Here is a 19,506-nt window from a genome sequence, read left to right on the forward strand (position 1 = left end):
GTGCCTCTCAGATCTGTGCCCACCCCATCACCTCCTCCTGGGCAGGCAGTGGCAGACTCTCTGTGCTTCATTTCATCCTCTGTAAAATGGAGATAAAAATGACTATCCCCAAAGATCAATCTGATGATTAATGTGTTGATGTAAGTGAAGCACTTAGAAAAGTTCCTGGCACAGAGTCAGTACTCGGTAAATGTTAGTTATGTTATTTCATGTATGTTGATATTTTATAAATTTGAACATTTAGTACATGATTATATGTACTAAATACATATACATGATTATATATAATTAATAAAATATAATTAACACTTGTATATTTAGTAATTAAAGCAAAATACCTATACAATCTCCAGAGCATATGGCATTTTTAAAACCACTGTTCATTTACAACTGAATCCCTGCCTCTGCCTTGCCATGCCTGAGACTGGCACATCCACCCTGACCACGAGGGGCAAGTCATGGTAACCTGGCACTGCGGACTCCCAGTCCCACCTCCTGGAGCACTGGGTCTCGAGGAGGTCCTTGTGCGTCTGGCACTGTGCTGGGCTCGAGTGGCAGAGACCAAAGGAACCCAGGCCCTCTTCAGCAGATGTCAGAGGAACATTTAAAATTCTGAAGGCTCTACAGGAAAAGTCTATCCTTTTCATGTCCAAGACATAGTAGAAAAGCTGGTCTAAGGAAATGAAACAATGAGAAAGGTTCACACAGTTTGGCTTTTATTAAAATTAAAATAACATCAAGTGTGGGAAACTAGAACATGAATCTTGTTAAAATAATGTATTTGAAGAAATATTTCTTCAGCTCTCACTGTAACTGATCAAACCTGTGACAAGTGTTCTTTCACTTGTGTGATGGTCCCCAGTACTCAGGCGGCAGACATCTCTCCTGTGCGACATGCTACTCTGACCAGCAGCAATCGAGTCCAGCCACTGCTGGGCAATCCCAGGGACAGAGCATCCACACAGAAATACACAGTCAGTGTCTTGAGTTTTCCTTCAAAGAAAGTATTTTACACATCATATACAAATTAAAACTATACAAATAAAACAAGAAATCCAACAAGGGTCCTTTATTGCCACTGAAAGGGGGAAAAAGAATTTACAATCTCATAACCAAAGGCAGCACTATGATAATTTGTTTCTGCGAATGCCACAGAACTGTGTGTTTCTGCCCTGGCTGTTGCCGTATCCATGAATCACTGAGTCCCACAACAAAGATTGCACAGGGGTTATGAGTTGTGATTACCCACTATAGAAAAAGCCTCTTCTATTCCCAAAGGTCAGACGATCTGCCAGCTCCCCTGCTTGGTCAGTAGATACAGAACAGTTAAACACGAGAGAGGCTTAGGACTCCAAATAGTGCAAACACTTAGAGAGAGAAAAAAAAAGACATTCCAACCTCCTTGCTTTTTCCAGGCAAGCAGAGCATTAAACACTCCAGCTAACTGGAATGCGAGTTTGCTCAATCTCCCAGCTTGATCCAAGGTGCAAATGGGGAGCATGGAGGCAATTCGAAATGGCACTTGTCCCAACAATAATAAAAATAAGGACCAAAGACAGACAAACACATGCACGCAAAATATACAAGCCCAATGGCAGATAAACATACAAAATAGAGCCTGGAGTGTAGACAAAGCTCAAGAGGCAAGTAAGCTGTAAATTTAGTGTGAGCATCTGCAAAGCACACACTTAACACATTCATAATGGGATCACAAGGACTGACCCCTCTTTTAAAGTTCAGAGATAAGACATATCCAAAAGGGACAACATCCAGTAGCTAAGGCCTTAAGCTGCTGGAAGTTTCACAAGAACAATGGGGTAGAAGAGAATAAGGAAAGTGTGCTGAAACTAGGAAACTTCTGGCCTGTGCCCTCAAGGGCAAGCCTTTCTCTGGAGCTTTTCCATACCATGTTTAGCCAGACTCAGAGGCAGGTAGTGAGAGCTGCCAGGAGACTGGACAGGCCTGCCTTCCCCCTACAGACAGCAGACTCAGAAACAAATAGACAGGCAATAAAGGTGGGCAAGCGCTGATTCAAGCTTAACATTAGTCCCGAGGAATTCCAGAGCCACCAGTTGATCGTGTTTTTAAATTCAGTAGTCTCCTTTAAATATGGAATAAGAAAGAAGACTCCAAGCCAAAGACCTGGAATTATTGAAAAATAGGTTTTTTTTGGGGGGGGGGGGGTGAGACATAAAGGGAAAATAGCTATAGGCATAAACTATGTTTGAGAGTCAGTGAAATACAGAACATAACATTTCATCAACAAGGACAATAAAAAGCAATTCAACTATCCTGAAAAATTATCTTATAAAAATATCTACATTAAAATTTTAGCCTGAAAAGTATAGCTTTGATTTTATAAAAAGGCAATCTTTGAAAGGCTCTGGCTCAGAAATTTACAAAAACATTACACAACAAATATCAAAGTAAGACAGCTCAGAAAGCATCTTAGGGGATATTGCAACTGGTTTGTCATGAAATAGAATTGAGTATTCTTATTGCATAGCAGAAAATGAGGTCACTTTCATTTGCATAATACTGCAACTTTTTAAATGAGAGATGCCATTGGGTACTGATGAGAAATTACTCTGGAATTCAGGCTGGCTTATAGCTTTTCCAAATCAGTCTCCAAGTGGTATCCAAGCTGCCTTGGACCTTAATTCCAGTTCATCACTGCAATCAGACTTTCAGATACACCACTAGCAAAACTGCATTCACAAGTAGTTGTGGCCACCCTAGATGGAGGGAGGAGGCATCTCACCCACATGGTGACCAGCAAAGGCTTGAAAATAAGTCTGCTGTGCCCCCCTGTGGAGAGGGAATCGTACCTAGTGATAAAGAGACAGCAGTTTTGGATGGCATCTGTGGGCAGCTGGAGCCGATTGTTTTTTTGGTGATGACGTACCAGTGTTCTAGTCCCCAGAGGATAGGACATGTGAGATGAAATGAACATGGCCATGACCAGCAGGGACAGTGCTTCTGGGAAGGGAAACAGGAGGTGGAACCAATAGCAAAAATCCAAGGCAGAAAACATGCTGGCTGGCTTTCAGGGGAGGGACCCTTTTTGAGAGGATGACACATAACATAATCTCCAGCCCCCTCCTCCACCATCTCTGCCATAAACGTGAACCTCCAGCTTCTAGGTGGTGGGGGAAGGGATGAGTGGGTTCACTTTGTATCTAAAATCAGGAGCTTGTATGAATAGCATGTATCAGATCCCAACCTCCAACCACATCTTTACCATACATATACCAAAACAAAGTCCCAAACTTTCCTCAGAGAGGAAAGAAGAACCGGTAGGACAAAGAAATCATTCCATCACATCCAAGCCAGAACCAGGCAAAGTCTGAATCCACAGTTATCCTCTCTGCCAGGTGACATCAAAGCACCCAATTAAAGGTGTGCCTTGATTCCTTTGGAGAAATTTCTTCCTGGTCCTTCAAAGCTGGATATTTGAAACTTTTCTCAAGACTGCTAAAAAATTTCCAAGACTCCCTCGGGGCTCTCCAAGTGTCACCCTCAAGTAACATCCGCTCAACATCAAAAGGAGTACAGCTTCCTTCTCAGGAGAACTGTGTGTTCAGTGCACAATAAATATACAGTAAATACATGAATCGACCAACTGGCTGGGGCCGGGGGTTGGGGTAGGGCTCCTACATTTCTAAATGGGGGAGAGGGCTTGCCATCCTCCTGCAATAGCTGCTTGAAAGTAGCCCAGTGTATCAGAAGTCCAACATCAAGGTTTACAAAAGCTCCTGGTCTCCCTGAAGGAGACATTAGGGAGAATTAGATCCCATTCTTCAGGATTTGCGACTGTTCTCCATACAAGAAGACCTCCCCCTTCCAGATGCCGGAAATCCAGCATAATCAACTTGCTACTTAGGGACAGCACAGCTTTAAAGTTCTCTTTTGCAAAAGGTGATGGAAATTCTATCCTCAACCATTTTCAATTGTGAATTAGCAAAGCACTCATCAAGTTCCTCTTTCAAAATGCATGTACACTTGGGAGAGACCAAACACCCAGGACCCACCACTCCCTGACATGGAAAGCAAGGAGGAGAGGGGGGAATCCTGAGGATAAGGCTGAACATACAGGCTCCAGAACAGGAGAAGAAAGAACAAGATAAGGAAGACAAAGATATTGGACAGGATTGATCATTGTCACAAAGTGCCAAGGGACAGCCCTAGTCAGTCTGTTCCTTTTAATTCATCCATGTCCATCTGAATCACACATGACAGAAGTATCTTTGGATTTGGAGGTAGGGTGACCTTTTACTTATCCTCCAAACCCGAACACTTCTGAGGGTAAAATGTGGTGCTATGTATAATTAAACCTGGATTACAAGCATAAATGGGGTCTCTTCTGTCTTGGACAAACCCAGAAGTAGGGTTCCCCTCTGAGATCATTATGAGCAGGGACTGGCTTCCTACCACTTTGTTTTTGTTTTGTTTTGTTTGTTTTAATATTATTTTTCTCCAGTGTATTACCCAGGGCTTCTCTGAAGGGCTAGTTTTTCCACCTGAAGAGCTAAAATACCTCCCAAACCTGGAACCCTGACACTGATGTCCAGTGGCCTACATATGGAGAATGAGCAATTCTCATCTGTTTCCTAGAAGAGAGCACAAGGAAGAGAGCCCAACTGGGGAGTGCTGGGAACCCTACCACTACTTCTAGCACATAGCATACGGTGCCATTTTGAGAATTTCTCAGCTCATCTGCAGAGTAATGTATGTACAGTAGTCAAGTAACGTATGTGGGTGTGGGCAGGACATTGGCCCTCTGCCCAGTTATTTCTGGACCTTCCTACCTTTCCAACAGGACCCCCAGAAGACAGCAGCTTTAGGAGTTCAAGGTCCCCACAGGCCAAATCCAGAAGAGAGGTTTCTGTGATTTGATATTTTAGCATAGTGAAAGCATCAGTAGTTAGGAAATCCAGTAGACTATCACAAACCTTCACCCCTCAACTTAGTGAAACATCATGTTCTACACACATGCATGTTCTAGGTTCTCTTTTGTCCCCTTAGAAACACAGAAACGCGCAAAGGTGCTGCCCAGGGCTGTCAGGAATCCCACTGATCAGGGCAGAGGCCAAAGCACCTGAGGGGAACAGATGAGTCACGGGTGGGTGGCCACGCTGCGGCGCCACCTGCCAAGTCAGAAGAGGTGGTTCTTGCACCACCCCAGACTCTCCCAACGAGCTGAATCCAGTCATCTTGGTCCCCGCTGTTCTGAGTCACAGTGGCACCCCCTCCCTTCCTCCACCTCCTGGCAGTGGGAGTTTGGGTCACAAGGGCTTGTGAATCACAGCAACACCTAATATAAAAGAGGAAGAAAGTTATCATCTTGGCTTCTCCAGAGTTATTCAGAATCCCAATGAGTTAATAAATCCAAGGCATTTTAAGTCACAGCCAAGAGAAATGGACACAATTTCTACCCAGATGTTGAAGGGCCTATGGACTCAGGCTGCCACAGCCGACTGTTTTCCACCCTAACAGCCAAGTCCCAGCAAGATATCTGAACCCATGAACACAGCTCCTTGAACACCATAGGCAGGTGGCCTCATCTTGAACCATCACACAGACTCAACTAGCATTAGGACCACTCCCATCCCCAACCCCAATACTAGGCTGAACAACACTCAGGTTGTGCTGGAAGCCCAGAGGCCACAACCAGTTCTAAATCTGTTCCAATTTAAAAGAAGTGATAAGTGAGCCATATCTGTTTTTGAGCCATATCTAGAATGAACTAGAAAAAACAGTAAACTGGCTTCATAAGAGTAAGAACCAAATTCCAATCCCAGCTCTGCCACCATTCAGCCTGCAAGTCAACTTACCTCTCTTGGCCTCAGTTCCCATACTATTTCATGTCAGCTCACTGAAGGACACTTCTAGCCTAAATTCCATACTTCAATAAATTATCCATGTGTTACTGCTTTAGTCAAGTTGAACGAAACTCAGCACCTAACTTTGAAAATCCCATCTATGGCCCTAAAATCTCACTGTAATGGGCTGAGGCTATGTGGCAGATACTCTAGGTTGATTCAGTCAACATCCTTTCTACTTGTGTGCTTTACTATAGAGACTAGCAAATTACAGGCTCAGTTTTCCAGACTCCCCTGAAGCTAGGAATGGTCAAGTAACCCAGTCCCAGCCAGTGAGATTGTAAATGCAAGTCTGCTACTGCTGCGACTTTGGCATTGTCCTTATTCCTGCCCAGAATACTCATGCAGGTCCCAAGAGGCAACAGCAGCTATTGGTAAAGATGAAAGAACAGAAAGAAGAGGAAAAGGCTGGCTCTTTAATGGCAGTCCTAACCCCCCAAACTAGCCCTGGGCTTCTTTCTGTCTGAAACAAATTTTCTTTCTTAGGTAAGGAGGTATCTGTCAAGTTTTTTGTTGCTTACAGATGAACAAAATCCTATTGTACAGGGTGTTTACAGATATGGTGGTGACTGGAGACTTATTATTTTTTTTATTTACTTATTTTTTAGTACGGGCAGGCTCCAGGAATCAAACTTGGGTCTCCAACATGGCAGGTGAGAACTCTGCCTGCTGAACCACCGTGGCCCACCCTGAGGCCTTATTTTAACATATTCCCAACACTACAAAATGTCTGGTTGAAGACAAAACAGAGAACACTGCTAAAAGAAACCCCAGGATATGTCACTGCAGAGACTCTGAGGAGATATTTATTTCTTGTTAATTCCTGGATAAAGGTGCAAATATAGAAGCTTAAAAGAGGTGGGCAAAACCTGAGTCCTCAAATCAGATGTACCACCTGACCTTGACAGCATCTTTGTGCCCCTTTCTTTCACAATGTATTATTTTTTTAAAGAAGGCTTCGGTGTTGCTTTTTTATTTATATATAAACTTTACTTTTTCATGATAAAAGTGATACATTTTTATTAAAGAGAATTTGGAAAGTATAAGATATAAAGAAAAAAATTTAGTTCCTTCAGACAAAGAGAACTACCATTAACTTTTTGATAAGTTTCCTGCCTTCTAATAACGATCATGATCATTAACTGACTGTTTTCTATGTGTCAAGTAGACACTGTGCTAAGCACTTTACGCATATTATTACATTTCATTCTCACAACAGCCCTAAAAGGCCTGGCATTATTTCATTTCCATTTCACAGACGAGAAAACAAAGCTTCAGTTAGATTGAATGTCTTGCCCAAAGTCCAAGGACCAGTGGCAGAGTTAGAATGTAAAATTACATCAGACTCCAATATCCATATCCTCAAGTAATAAAATCCTCCCCAGGATAGAGGACTACATGACTGACTTACACAATACATATAATTTTGCTTCTTCTTTTTTGATTTAACAGTCTATTGCAATCATTTTCTCCTGATATTAAAAATACTTCCACCAAGGGATCCCCTTCCCTTTCACAGAAGCCTTGAACAACCAGCTAGTATTGGCAGAAACCCCTTCCTGAAAGCCAGGAAAACAGCTAAAGGGTTTCAATAACAGGATAACTGCTGAGTCAAGAAAAAAGTAACTTAAAAATGGTAGTAAAACCTCCTTGTGGTGCCCTTTCTGGCCTCTCTTCCATTCTTTCACCAGCTTGCTGGGGAGCCAAGCTGTGTTCCCAGTGAAGGTCTGTGGTCCCAGTTCCAGAAAGAGCAGAGTAACCTTTGTTCACACGCTAGGGGGCACACGTCTGTGTCAATCTGTGTTGGAGCAGCCGGAAAGACTAAACCAGGACACACATCATAGGCTTGCTGCCCCATGTGTAGAGGCAGTTCACAGAGCTCTCCTACAGAATGCTGCAGGAAAACAGTCAAATCACAGCTTCCCGGGGCAAAGGAAAGCCAGGTGTACCTGCAACCAAGAGGAAACACTTGCTTCCTACGGGAATGAAGGTATCCATATCTTTGTAAAACAGGGAAATTACTAGGACCACATGAATGTTCAGGGCAAGACATATGCACAGAAAAGGCCAGGAAGTCCCCTATGCTTTTGTCTTTGGCTATTCTCTAAACTCATTATTAGAACAGCTAAGCTCTGAAGGAGAGCATCACACAGGCCAATCTGAAAAGACCAGAAAAGCTGTTTCCTATTTGCCTTTTTGTTGTTGTTGTTGGCTCATGATATTCAAGGAACCTCTAGTCAGAACACTAGCTGGATACAAACTTAAGGAACAGATACCTCAGAGTTTAAATTCCTGAGATAACACATTAAAATATCAAAATAGGAAAACCATGGTGGCTCACCAGGCAGAGTTCTCACCTGCCACGCAGAGACCTGGGTTCGATTCCCAGGGCCTGCTCAGGCAAAAAAAAAAAAAGAGTGCATGGGTGGTTCAGTGGTTAGAATGCCTGCCTTTCATGTGAGAGACCGGGTTCAATTCCTGGATCATGCACCCAAAAAAAATAAAAATAAAAATAAAAATACTCAGGTTTCAACAAAAAGCTAAAAAACACATGAAGAAACTGGAAGGCATGGCCCACACAAAGAAAACCATCAACAAGGAGTACTACCTGGGATATAACAGGCAGAGATTTTTTTTAATGGCCCTAAATATGCTCAAAGAGATGAAAGAAAACATGGACAAATAATTAAATGACATCAGGAAAATAAAAAATGAACACAAAAAGAACTTCAGTAAAGAGAGCAAAGTCATGGAAAGGAACAGAGCTAAAGACCACAATAACGAATAAAAAAAATTCCCTTGAGGGGTTCAGCAACACATTGGAGCTAGCAGAAGAATCAGTGAGCATGAAAATAAGATGATTGAAATCATTCAGTCTGAGAAGCAGGAAGAAAAAAGAATGAAGAACAGTGAGCAGAGACTAAGAAACCAATAGAAAGAAAAAAGAATGAAGAACAGTGAGCAGAGACTAAGAAACCAATGGGGCACCACCAAATCTACATATTGTGGGAGTCCCAGAGGAGAAGAAAGAGAGAAAGGGCCAGAGAGAATACTTGAAGAAAGAATAGCTGAAAAGTTCCCAAATTTAACAAAAGACATGAATATACACAGCTAAGGAGCTCAAAGTTCCCTTGGGGGAATGGGGAGAAAAGGGGAAAATTCAACTTCCCCATTTGGAGAATTCCTGATTCTTGAAAGCAGTGGGGACAACCAGAGCCAATAGGCTGAGCCCTCAATCTCGGGGTTTGTGCCCATGAAACCTATCCTTGCAAAGGATAGGCTAAGCCCACTTAAAATTAGGCCTAAGAGTCAACCCCAGAGAACCTTTTGTTGCTCAGACATGGCCTATCTCTCTCTCAACCAACACAGCATGCAAACTCACTGCCCTCCCCCTCTCTACATGGGACTTGACTCCTGGGGTGTAAACTTCCCTGGCAACATGGGACAGAAATCCTAGAATGAGTTGGGACTCAGTATCAAGGGATGAGAAAACCTTCTCAACCAGAAGGGGAAAGAGAGAAATGAGACAAAATAAAAGTGTCAGCAGCTGAGAGATTTCAAACAGAGTCGAGAGGTTATCCTGGAGGTTATTCTTACGCATTATATAGATATCCCATTTTTAGTTTATGGTGTACTAGAGTGGCTAGAGGGAAGTGCCTGAAACTGTAAAGCTGTGTTCCAGCGGCCATGTTTCTTGAAGACGATTGTATAATACATAGCTCTTGCAGCGTGACTGTGAGATCATGAAAACCTTGTGTCTGATGTTCCTTTTATCTACAGTATGGACAGATGAGTAAAAAATATGGATAAAAAATTAAATAAATAATAGGGGGAACAAAGGTTAAAATAAATTGAGTAGATTGAAATACTAGTGGTCAATGAAAGGGAGTGGTAAGGGTATGGCATGTATGAGTTTTTTCTTTCTTTTGCTGGAGAGATGCAAATGTTCAAAAAGTTGATCATGGTGATGAATATACAACTATGTGATGATATCATGAGCCACTGATTATAACCATGTCACGGATTTTTGTATGTCAAGAATAATTGTATGTCAAAAATGTTGGTAGGTTGGTTCATTGTCCATAATAAAAATACTAAAACCAAAAAATGATCAGGGTGATGAATACACAACTATGTGATGATATTGTGAGCCATTGATTGTAACCCTGTCAACAGTCAAGAATGTTTGTATGTTAAAAATGTTTGTATGTCTGCTCATTGTTCATAATAAAAATATTTTAAAGAAAGAAAAAGTCCCAGGCATTTTCACTAGTCAGCACTGACCAAGGTAGGGGCACAGTTAAGATAAGTCTGAGAGACAAAGTAACTAGCCAAGTGAAGGAAATAATCCCCTAAAGGGCATATCATCCCCAACAAAAAAGGAGGAGCAGCTCAACTGGTGGTCCTCATTCAGAGAATTCAGATACCAGCGGCTAGAAAACAGAAACAGCTTAAGCTGCTGAGCAGGACAGGCAAAGCACAGAGTTAAGAGGCTTCACAGGAAAGTCTAATAATGTGTTTGGTTTTTCCACAGGAAAACTTGATACTAATTATACTCCTGAGCCCTGGGCCTGTGTGGTTTGGGAAAACGTAATTAGGGTTGATCATATCTGGGGAGACTCTCCTCAAAAAATGTTCCAGATAAGCAGGAAAAAAAAACAAACAGAAAAACAAGAGCCAAAAAATCTGATCTAGCAAACAGAGTTATGCTGGAGGCTAGAATAAGTTGAACTGAACACAAAAGAATAGACAGAGAACAAAGCCAACCAACAAGAAAATCCTAGGTAAAAGATTGAAAATGACCCCCAGAATGAACTAATCAAGGAAATCAGATGTACAGACACTAGCAAAAATGAGTCATATTAGGAAAAACAAAGATATGGCCCCAGTCAAAGAGACAAATGAGACACAAGAGTTGAAACAATTAATTAAATATGTTCACACAAACATGCAAACCATAAGTTGAAGGAAGATATGGTAAAAGAGATGAAGGACATAAAGAAGACATTGAGCGACCATAAAGAAGAGCTTGAAAAAAATAAATGATAGAACTTATGGGAATGAAAGGCACAAAGTAAAGATGAAAAGCACAATGGAGCCATGCCAGGGACCCAGGTTCAACTCCCGGAGACTGCCCATGCCAAAGAAAAAGGAAAAAAAAAAAAGAAGAAGACTTATAACAGCAGATACGAAGAGGCAGAAGAATGGATTAGTGAATTAGAGAACAGGACATCTGAAATCCTACACACAAAAGAACAGATAGGGAAAAAAAAGAAAAAATATGAGTAGGGTCTCAGGGAACTGAATGACATCGTGAAGTGCACAAATATATGTGTTATGGGTATTCCAGATGGAAAAGAGAAGGGAAAGGGGGCAGAAAGAATAATGGAGGAAATAATCATTGAAAATTTCCCATCTCTTATGAAAGACATAAAATTACAGATCCAAGAAGCGCAGCATAACCTAAACAGAATAGATCCGAATCGACCTGCTCCAAGACATTTAATAATCAGATTGTCAAATGTCAAGACAAAGAGAGAATTGTGAAAGCAGCAAGAGAAAAGTGATCCATCACATACAAGGGAAGTTTGATAAGACTATGTGGTGCATATTCCTCAGCAGAAACCATGGAGTCAAGAAGGCAGTGTTGTGATATAGTTAAGTCACTGAAAGAGAAAAACTGCCAACCAAGAATTCTATACCCAGTAAAACTGTCCTTCAAAAACAAGGTAGAGTTTACAATATTTTCAGACAAACAGAGAGAGTTTGTGAAAAGAGACCTGCTGTAAAGAAATACTAAAGGGAACACTACAGGTAGGAAAGAGGTTTGGAGAAGAATGTAGAAATGAAGACTATCAGTAAGGGTACAGAATAAAACCATGATGCATGCAACAACATGGATGAACCTTGAGGACATTATGCTGAGTGAAATTAGCTAGAAATAAAAGGATGAATAGTGTGGTCCCACTAACATGAGTTAACATTAATGAGAGAACTTTAAGAGTTAAAGTTGAGAACACAGATTATCAGCAGATAGAAAGAAGGTAGAAATTGGGCATTTAATGCTATGTTCAATAGGAATAACTATAAATATCCAGAAATAGATAACACAATACTATCTGATGGTAGCACAATACTGTAAGCAGCTGAACAAAGCTGAGTGTGAGTATGGTTAAAAGATGAAGGCTGGGGCACGTATGACTCCAGAAAGAAAGACAGAAGATAAAGACTTAACAAAATTTACAGTGGACAATGAGGTGATTATACACACAAATGTAAGAATGTTTTTACATGAGGGAAGACAAATGAATATCACCATTGCAAGGTGTTGAAAATGGGATGGTATATGGAAAAATACAATTAATGTAAATTAGGGTCTATGGTTAACTGTAACATTGTAATATGCTTCCATTAAATGAAACAGATATACCAAAGCTAAATGGCAATCTGATGGGGATATAAGGGAGGAGTATGGGATTCTTGGAGGTGTTGCTATTGTTTCTCCTTTAATTTTTTATTCTTTGTTTTCTCCTCTTCTTCTCTGTTTGCAGAAGAGAAATGTCTTCATATAGATTGTGGCTGTGAAGACATAACTATGTAATTATATTGGGAGCCACTGATTGTACACTTAGGATGGCTCATATAGTGTGTGAATAAAATTGTTTAAAAAAGAAACCAAAAGATATAAGCACTAGAGAAGATGTGGAGAGAGAGATGTTCCTATTCACTGTTGGTAGGGAAGTAGAACGGTGCAGACCATCTGGCAGGCAGTGTCGTGGTTCCATAGGAGGCTGCACATAGGGTTGCCATATGATCCAGCCACTCTGCTATTAGGTATATACTTGGAAGAACTGAAAGCAAGGACACAAATGGACATTTGCACACTGGTTTACAGTGGCAGAATTTACAATTTACAATGGATGGAGGAGCCCTAAGGGCACATCAACTGATGAATGGAAGGGCAAATTGTGGGGTATACATACAACAGAATATTGAGCAGCTGCAAGAAGAAATGAAGTTGTGAGGCATGGAACTAGGTGAATGAACCTTGAGGACAGTATGTTGAGTGAAATAAGCCAGAAATGAAAAGACAAATACTATAATGCCTCACTGATATGGACTAACTATAATGTGCAAACTCTGAGAATTGAATTAGAGAGTACAGGTTATCAGGAGAAGGCTTACTATTAAAGGCTCCTAGATTTTGTAAGCTCCTACCGCAGTTACATCTATTCCTGAATCATAATTGCTATTTCTAAATTTTGAGATGCTGAGCTCTTTGTATGTAACCTGGTCGTTCCCGGGAAGATATCTGTTTGACATCTGAGACTCAGAACTAGAATTCTGCAGCTGTGAAAGTCAGCATTGCCACATGCAGCAACTGCTTCAAAAACTGAAAAAGAGATCAAACTTCAATTAGAGATATGAATGAAGCTCATCTAGTTAGGACTAAGGTAAAATCAGATTAAAGGGCAAAGGATGATATTGACTGTTTTCAAACTTCAACTTCTGTGTGAGACCAAAGGAAGAGATTCTTATTTTATGCAAAATCTATATTTTCTATAGCATACTATCTAATTTAACTTGTATGGACAGTTTATCTGAACCCCATAATTACATGGAACCTTGACTAGGGAGTGAGATCTTGTTGGTTTGTACAGGTTAGTGTGATGTCCTGATACATCTGAGAGTAATGTGGGCAGAAAATAAAAAAGTATTTGCAAAGTCCCCTTGAGGGACTGGGAAAAATGTGGAAATATTAAATCTCCCCACCTGAGGAATTCCTGATATTTTTGCAAGTATTGGGGACTACCAATTTAAAAGGCCAAGCCCTCGAACTTAGGGCTTACCCTTATGAAACTTATTCCTGCAAAGGAGAAGTAAGCGTACTTACAATTATACCTAAGTGTCACCTCCAGAGAACTTCTTTTGTTGTTCAGGTATAGCCTCTCTATCTAAGCCAACTCAGCAGGTGAATGCACTGTCTTCCCCCCTATGCAGGACATGACTCCCCAGAGTGTAAATCTTCCTGGCAACATGGGACATGACTCCTGGGGATGAACCTGGACCTGGCATCATGGGATTGAGAAAGCCTTCTTGACCAAAAGAGGGAAGAGAAATGAAACAAAATAAAGTTTCAGTGGCTGAGAGATTTCAAATAGAGTCAAGAGGTCATTCTGGAGGTTATTCTTATGCATTATATAGATATCCCTTTTTAGTTTTTAGTATATTTGTATAACTAGAAGGAAATACCTGCAACTATTGAACCGTATTCCAGTAGCCTTGATTCTTGAAGATGATTATAAAACTATACAGCTTTCACAGTGTGACCATGAGATTATGAAAATCTTGTGACAGAAACTCCCTTTATCCAGTGTATAGAAAGATAATAAGAAAATAAAGACAAAAAATAAATAAATATTGGGGGATGCAGAGGGGCATGGGATGTTTTGGATTTTCTTTTTATTTTTGGTTTTGGTGTTTTTTTTGGAGTAATGAAAATGTTCACAAATTTATTGTGGCAATAAATGTACAACTATATAATGATACTATGAACCACTGCTTATACACTTTGGATTGTTATATGGTATGTGAATATATTTCAATAAAATTGCATCAAAAATAATAAAAAAGTGAAGAAACCAAATCATAAAAAAGTAATGATAAATCAATGGTTTTGGAGTTAATGTATAAATATACAATTTGTGACAAGAACAACATAAAAGGAGAGGAAGAGAGAGGTATAGGATCATAGTTTATGTGCACTATCAAAATTAAGTTGACATCAAACCAAACAAGATTGTTACAGATTTAGGATATTAAATTTAAGTCCAGGGTAACCACAAAGAAAACATTAGAAAAATCTGCATAGAAAGAAATGAGAAGGGATTCTCAATAATTAACTACAAAAGATCAATGAAATATAAACTAGGCAGTAAAGTAAGAAATGAAGGACAAAAAGGGAGAAACAACCCAAATAACAATCAGCAAGCGAATGCATGAACAAAATGTGGCATTTACCCAATGGAATATTACTCAGCCTTAAAAAGGAATGAAGGTCTGATACATGCTACAACATGGATGAATCTTGAAGATATCACAAAGAGAAAGACTATATATGATTCTACTTGTATGAAATACCTATAATATGCAAATAGCTACAATATGTTCTATAGAGATGGAAAACACAGGTTACCAGGGATGAGGATGAGGGAATGGGGAGTTAATGCATGATACACTGTAGGTTTTCTGTTTACACTGATGGAAAGTTCTGGTAATGGATAGTGGTGAGAGTAGTACAAAATTGTTAATGTGATTAATCCTATTAATAAGCTTGGGAGTGTTTGAAATGGGAAAGTTTATGCTGATGTTTCCACAATTTAAATAATTAAATTTTAAAAAAGCAACTGAAGAGATAATTATATGTAAATACATGAGAACTAAATGGATCTAAGAATGGGGGAGAAAGGCTTCAAAAGACATTGTTGGGACATATGAAAAATGGGATATAGTCTGTAAGCTTTATATCAATGTTAAGTTTCTTGAATTTGATTATATAAGTGAATATCCTTCTTCTTAGGAACTGTACAGGGAAGTATTACATGTTCAAGGATCATGGTACATGTAATCTGCTCTTGAATGTTTAGAAGAGAGACAGATAGATAGACAGACAAGATGAGATGATGGATGGACAGATGGACAGATGGACAGAGAGACAGATAGTAGGTAGCTGGCAGATAGATACAGTAAATGTAGCAAAATGTTAAAATTGGAAGATCTGGGTATTGGGAGTGGGGGGTATGTTAGTTATTTTGCAACTGTCCTGTGCATTTGAAAGTATTCCAAAATAAAAATTTAAGGAAAAAAAGAACAGTGCCACTGTACAACTATTCTACAGTCTATTTAATTATTTTTCTCATGTTGGACACTAAGTAGTTCTTACGTTTTTGGCATTATAAAGTTCCAGTAAATGACGGTGTCCATAAATCTTTGCATTTCAGGGCGTTTCCTTAAATTCTAAAAGATAGAATCACTCTGTCAACTGGTACAAAGACAAAATTGCATATTTGCTTTTCTCCTTCCCACCTACTTCTAAGGGTGGCAAGAAGATGAAGAAAAGGACACAAAATAGTCAACATATCCAAAATTCTAACCAGGCATACCTAACCCTTCCCCTCTCACTGAGGTACTCACGGAGGCAAGGGGGGGATCCCTCACTTGCCTCACTGCCTAGTCCTAGAAAATGCCTGCTCTCCCAACTACCACTTCAAAAAGAAAATGACGGTGCTGCCTTTAATGATTAACCATGACAATAGAATCACCCTAGGACCAAAATGTCTCTAAAATCTTTTATATTTAGCCTGTGACAGGATGAGAAAAACCCTACAGGAGGAAAAGAAGTAAAATAATTTCACTGCAATTGAAGCCTTTGTGTTGAAAGAATGTGATACAAACCCCTTCTGGACTGCAGGGCACTGATTTCCCTTCGTGCTGCAATCCAAACGAGACAAAACAGGAACAAGAAGGACACTACTGAAGTTGTGATGTGGATTAAATGAAATGATGTTTTTAAAATCTCAGGACAATGCTCAGCATAAGGTATGTGCTCAATAAATAAATGCTAACTCTAGTTTCAGTTTCTAGCAAATCAGATATAAAGAGCTAGGCTGTATTATAGTCTCCAAGCTCAGCAGCACCAACTCTGATCCCAGCCCTCTTTCACCTCACCAACCCATCTCACATTCCCCAAGAAGAGGCCTCTTGCCTGGAATACTCTGTCACATGGTTTAGTACGAGGTTAGTACAAAAGGCATGGAATTTGGAGTCAGACCTGGGTTTGAATTAATCATGTGGCCTTGGACAAGTCACTTACACTCTCTCAACCTCAGTTCTACCATCTGTAAAATGGAAGGATACAGTCCTATTCAACCTGAAGAGATGATGAAAAATCGTAAGAGAACGTATACACCATACCTAACACATTGCCTGTGGCACAGAATGAGCACCTGTAAAGGGCAGTTCTTTGTGGGATTGTGACCACCCTCAAGGTTAAAGCAAGAACCATCTCCAAGAAGGGTTCCTTGATTCTGTCAGTCCTCACCTCCCGGTCCTGCCCTGCAGCATGTAGACTGTGTAACATTTAAAACTTGGGTGTACATCCTCTTGCATTTTTCCCTAAGCATTTTGTCTAGGCAAGTCTTCTTTTTTCAGTAAGTTTCTGGAAAATAAGAACTGCATCTTATTCTGACCTATGGAACTAGGTACAACACAAACCAGGAATGGCAATGGAATTCTAAAATCACAGACAACTGGAAGTGACTCCCTGCAACACTTTTAAGAATTCTGAGGCTGCATTTAAGGTTCGCTGGGGAAACAAGTGCTAATAATCAGTATCTGCCATGGGCACAGAATGAAGGCATGATGGCCACACAATTATCTACCACCCGTAAAGGAAATGCTCACTTACCCCCCTGCCATGCCCAGTGAGTCAGAAGCCCCCTGGAGATGGAAAGAGTGCAGAGGAGCTGGGAAAGCAGAACACACTGACCTGCATAGCTCCGCCCTGTGCTCATATTGGTTGGCAGCAGCGTCCATTTATCGGTGACAGGATTGTAGTATTCCACTGAAGCCAAGTTGCAGGATCCATCATCCCCTCCAACCACATACAGAAGCCCATTCACTGCACAGACCCCTGAGAATCAAACAGAAGCAACAAGGAAACATTACAGCAGGGGTGCTGAGGGATGGGATTGCATGAGAGACAAACCTGGACAGCTCTAGAGGCTCTTCCCCTTCTCTTCATGGAAACTAACAGAGAATTGGCTCTGCAGGACTGAGTTTGCTCAATGGAAGAACACACTAACTGCAGCCACTAGGCACCAGAGGATTCCCCTTTCTAACAAAGTCACTTCTCTGACAGAGAGCTTCCTTTATTCCATGCCCCCAAAGACTTTCCCTGCCCCCAACCCCCTAATTACAGAGAGCATCACAGGCACTGCTGATGGTGCACACACACCTCCCATGCCCAACTGAGCTGCACTGCTTCCTAAGCTTTCCCCAAGAAGCCCTATGTTAGCTCTGCACGTTGTGATGCTGATGGTTATGACTGTGATCCCCTGACATGACTAGAGTCAAAATTCATACACAGCTCCCAGAGTTGAGCCACCCGAATCTCAGAACAAACTGGTTTGTGGGCCAGGTCTTATGCAGCAGGGACTAAACAGTAGGAAAATGTAACTGGTGCTCACCCAGACTTGAAAAGGACACATTGTGTATTTTTTTTCAAAATTATATTAAGGATTGCTGATGCTAAAAAAATAAATAGCAATTAGTGCTAGTGAAAATGTGGAAAAATCGATAGTATCAAACATTGGTGAGAGAATGACGTGGACCACCTCTCTGGATGATGCCCAAAGCATTTATGCATTTATGCACATCTGCACCCTCCTACTCAAAAATGGGCTTACTGGGCTTTTACCCTAAATAAATAATTTAAAATATGTGCATAGATTCATCTATAAGAGCCATTTACAGGGCGGGTCACAGCGGCTCAGTAAGCAGAGTTCTTGCCTACCATGCCAGAGACCCGGGTTCAATTCCCAGTGCCTGCCTATATATAAAAAAAAAGAGCCACTTATAACAAACAAAGCATTACTTACAGTACAGGAAAGAGGAAAAAAATAGCCTTAGTGTCCAATAGTAGATTAGTTATTTATGATATAACTATTTAAAATGACATGTAAATACATTTAGTGTTGTAAAGAAATTCATGAAATATTGTAACATGTTTAAAAAGGAGGTGATAAAACAATATTATAGAGTAATTTCATGTTTGCTATAAAAAATAGAAATATCTTCATATGGTTGTATACACACACATTTACATCTAAACTTAATGCTCAGCCTCTAGAGAGACGAGTTGTCTTGAGGGCTCTAATTCCTTGCTTATGTGGCTTAAGGCCAAATACCAAGTTATTTCACAGCAGGCTTAGGCAATGAATAAATTTAATAAAATCCCCTCTGTTTCTAACTTCTAACAAGCGAGCTACAAATGGATTGAGCAAATAGATATTATGAGTATTAAAGAAATAAATCTGCCTGAAAGAGGGATAAAGGAAGATACAACAAAACAGGACTTGACCCATAGGCCTAAGTTCTAAAAGGAAATAGCTTAATATGGGTGTCAGGCTCCAAGAAATAAAAATCTAGGCACTCTACAGTGACTCATTCCTACAAGAAGGAAAAGGGGAAGGGAAAGAAAGGAGGTAGATCAAGGACAAAGAAGAGAATATGGAGAATCAACCCGGGTCCAGGTGTCCCTGAAAGGAGGAAGACTGGTTTCAGGTGGGGAGTGAGCAGTTGGCATAGCCAGGCACTGGCAAAGGAGATCAAGAGCCAGGCCATTGTCTGTCCCACATCTGCACGCTCTGAGCTCAGCTACCAACAAAGACACTACTATGCACAGGGCACAGATGACAACCAGCAGTCTGGGCTCATCTGTATGAGGTAAAAGTAATCATCCTTCAATGGGAGAGAAAGGGCCCCCAACATCTCAGAAGAGGACCCTGGGGCTATATTTTTGGGTCCCAAGCTCTCCTGTCCTCTAGCCCAAATGGACACACAC

At 40.6% G+C, this 19,506-nt stretch overlaps 1 protein-coding gene across 10 annotated transcripts in view; it reads right to left on the reverse strand.

Annotated features, from left to right (window-relative positions):
* Positions 1 to 704: 704 nt before the first annotated feature.
* Positions 705 to 19,506, reverse strand: part of KLHL3 (kelch like family member 3) — a 382,736-nt gene continuing 363,934 nt past the window's right edge. For all 10 annotated transcript variants that reach the window (XM_077138539.1, XM_077138537.1, XM_077138538.1 and 7 more), the window contains 2 exons: positions 17,431 to 17,574; positions 705 to 5,314 (listed from right to left, as the gene is read on the reverse strand). In XM_077138539.1, coding sequence (XP_076994654.1) covers positions 5,286 to 5,314; positions 17,431 to 17,574 — 173 coding nt within the window. In that variant the 3' untranslated portion in view covers positions 705 to 5,285. The remainder of the gene's footprint in view (positions 5,315 to 17,430; positions 17,575 to 19,506) is intronic.

Source organism: Tamandua tetradactyla, chromosome 20, assembly GCF_023851605.1.
Source record: "Tamandua tetradactyla isolate mTamTet1 chromosome 20, mTamTet1.pri, whole genome shotgun sequence".
Lineage (NCBI taxonomy): Eukaryota > Metazoa > Chordata > Mammalia > Pilosa > Myrmecophagidae > Tamandua > Tamandua tetradactyla.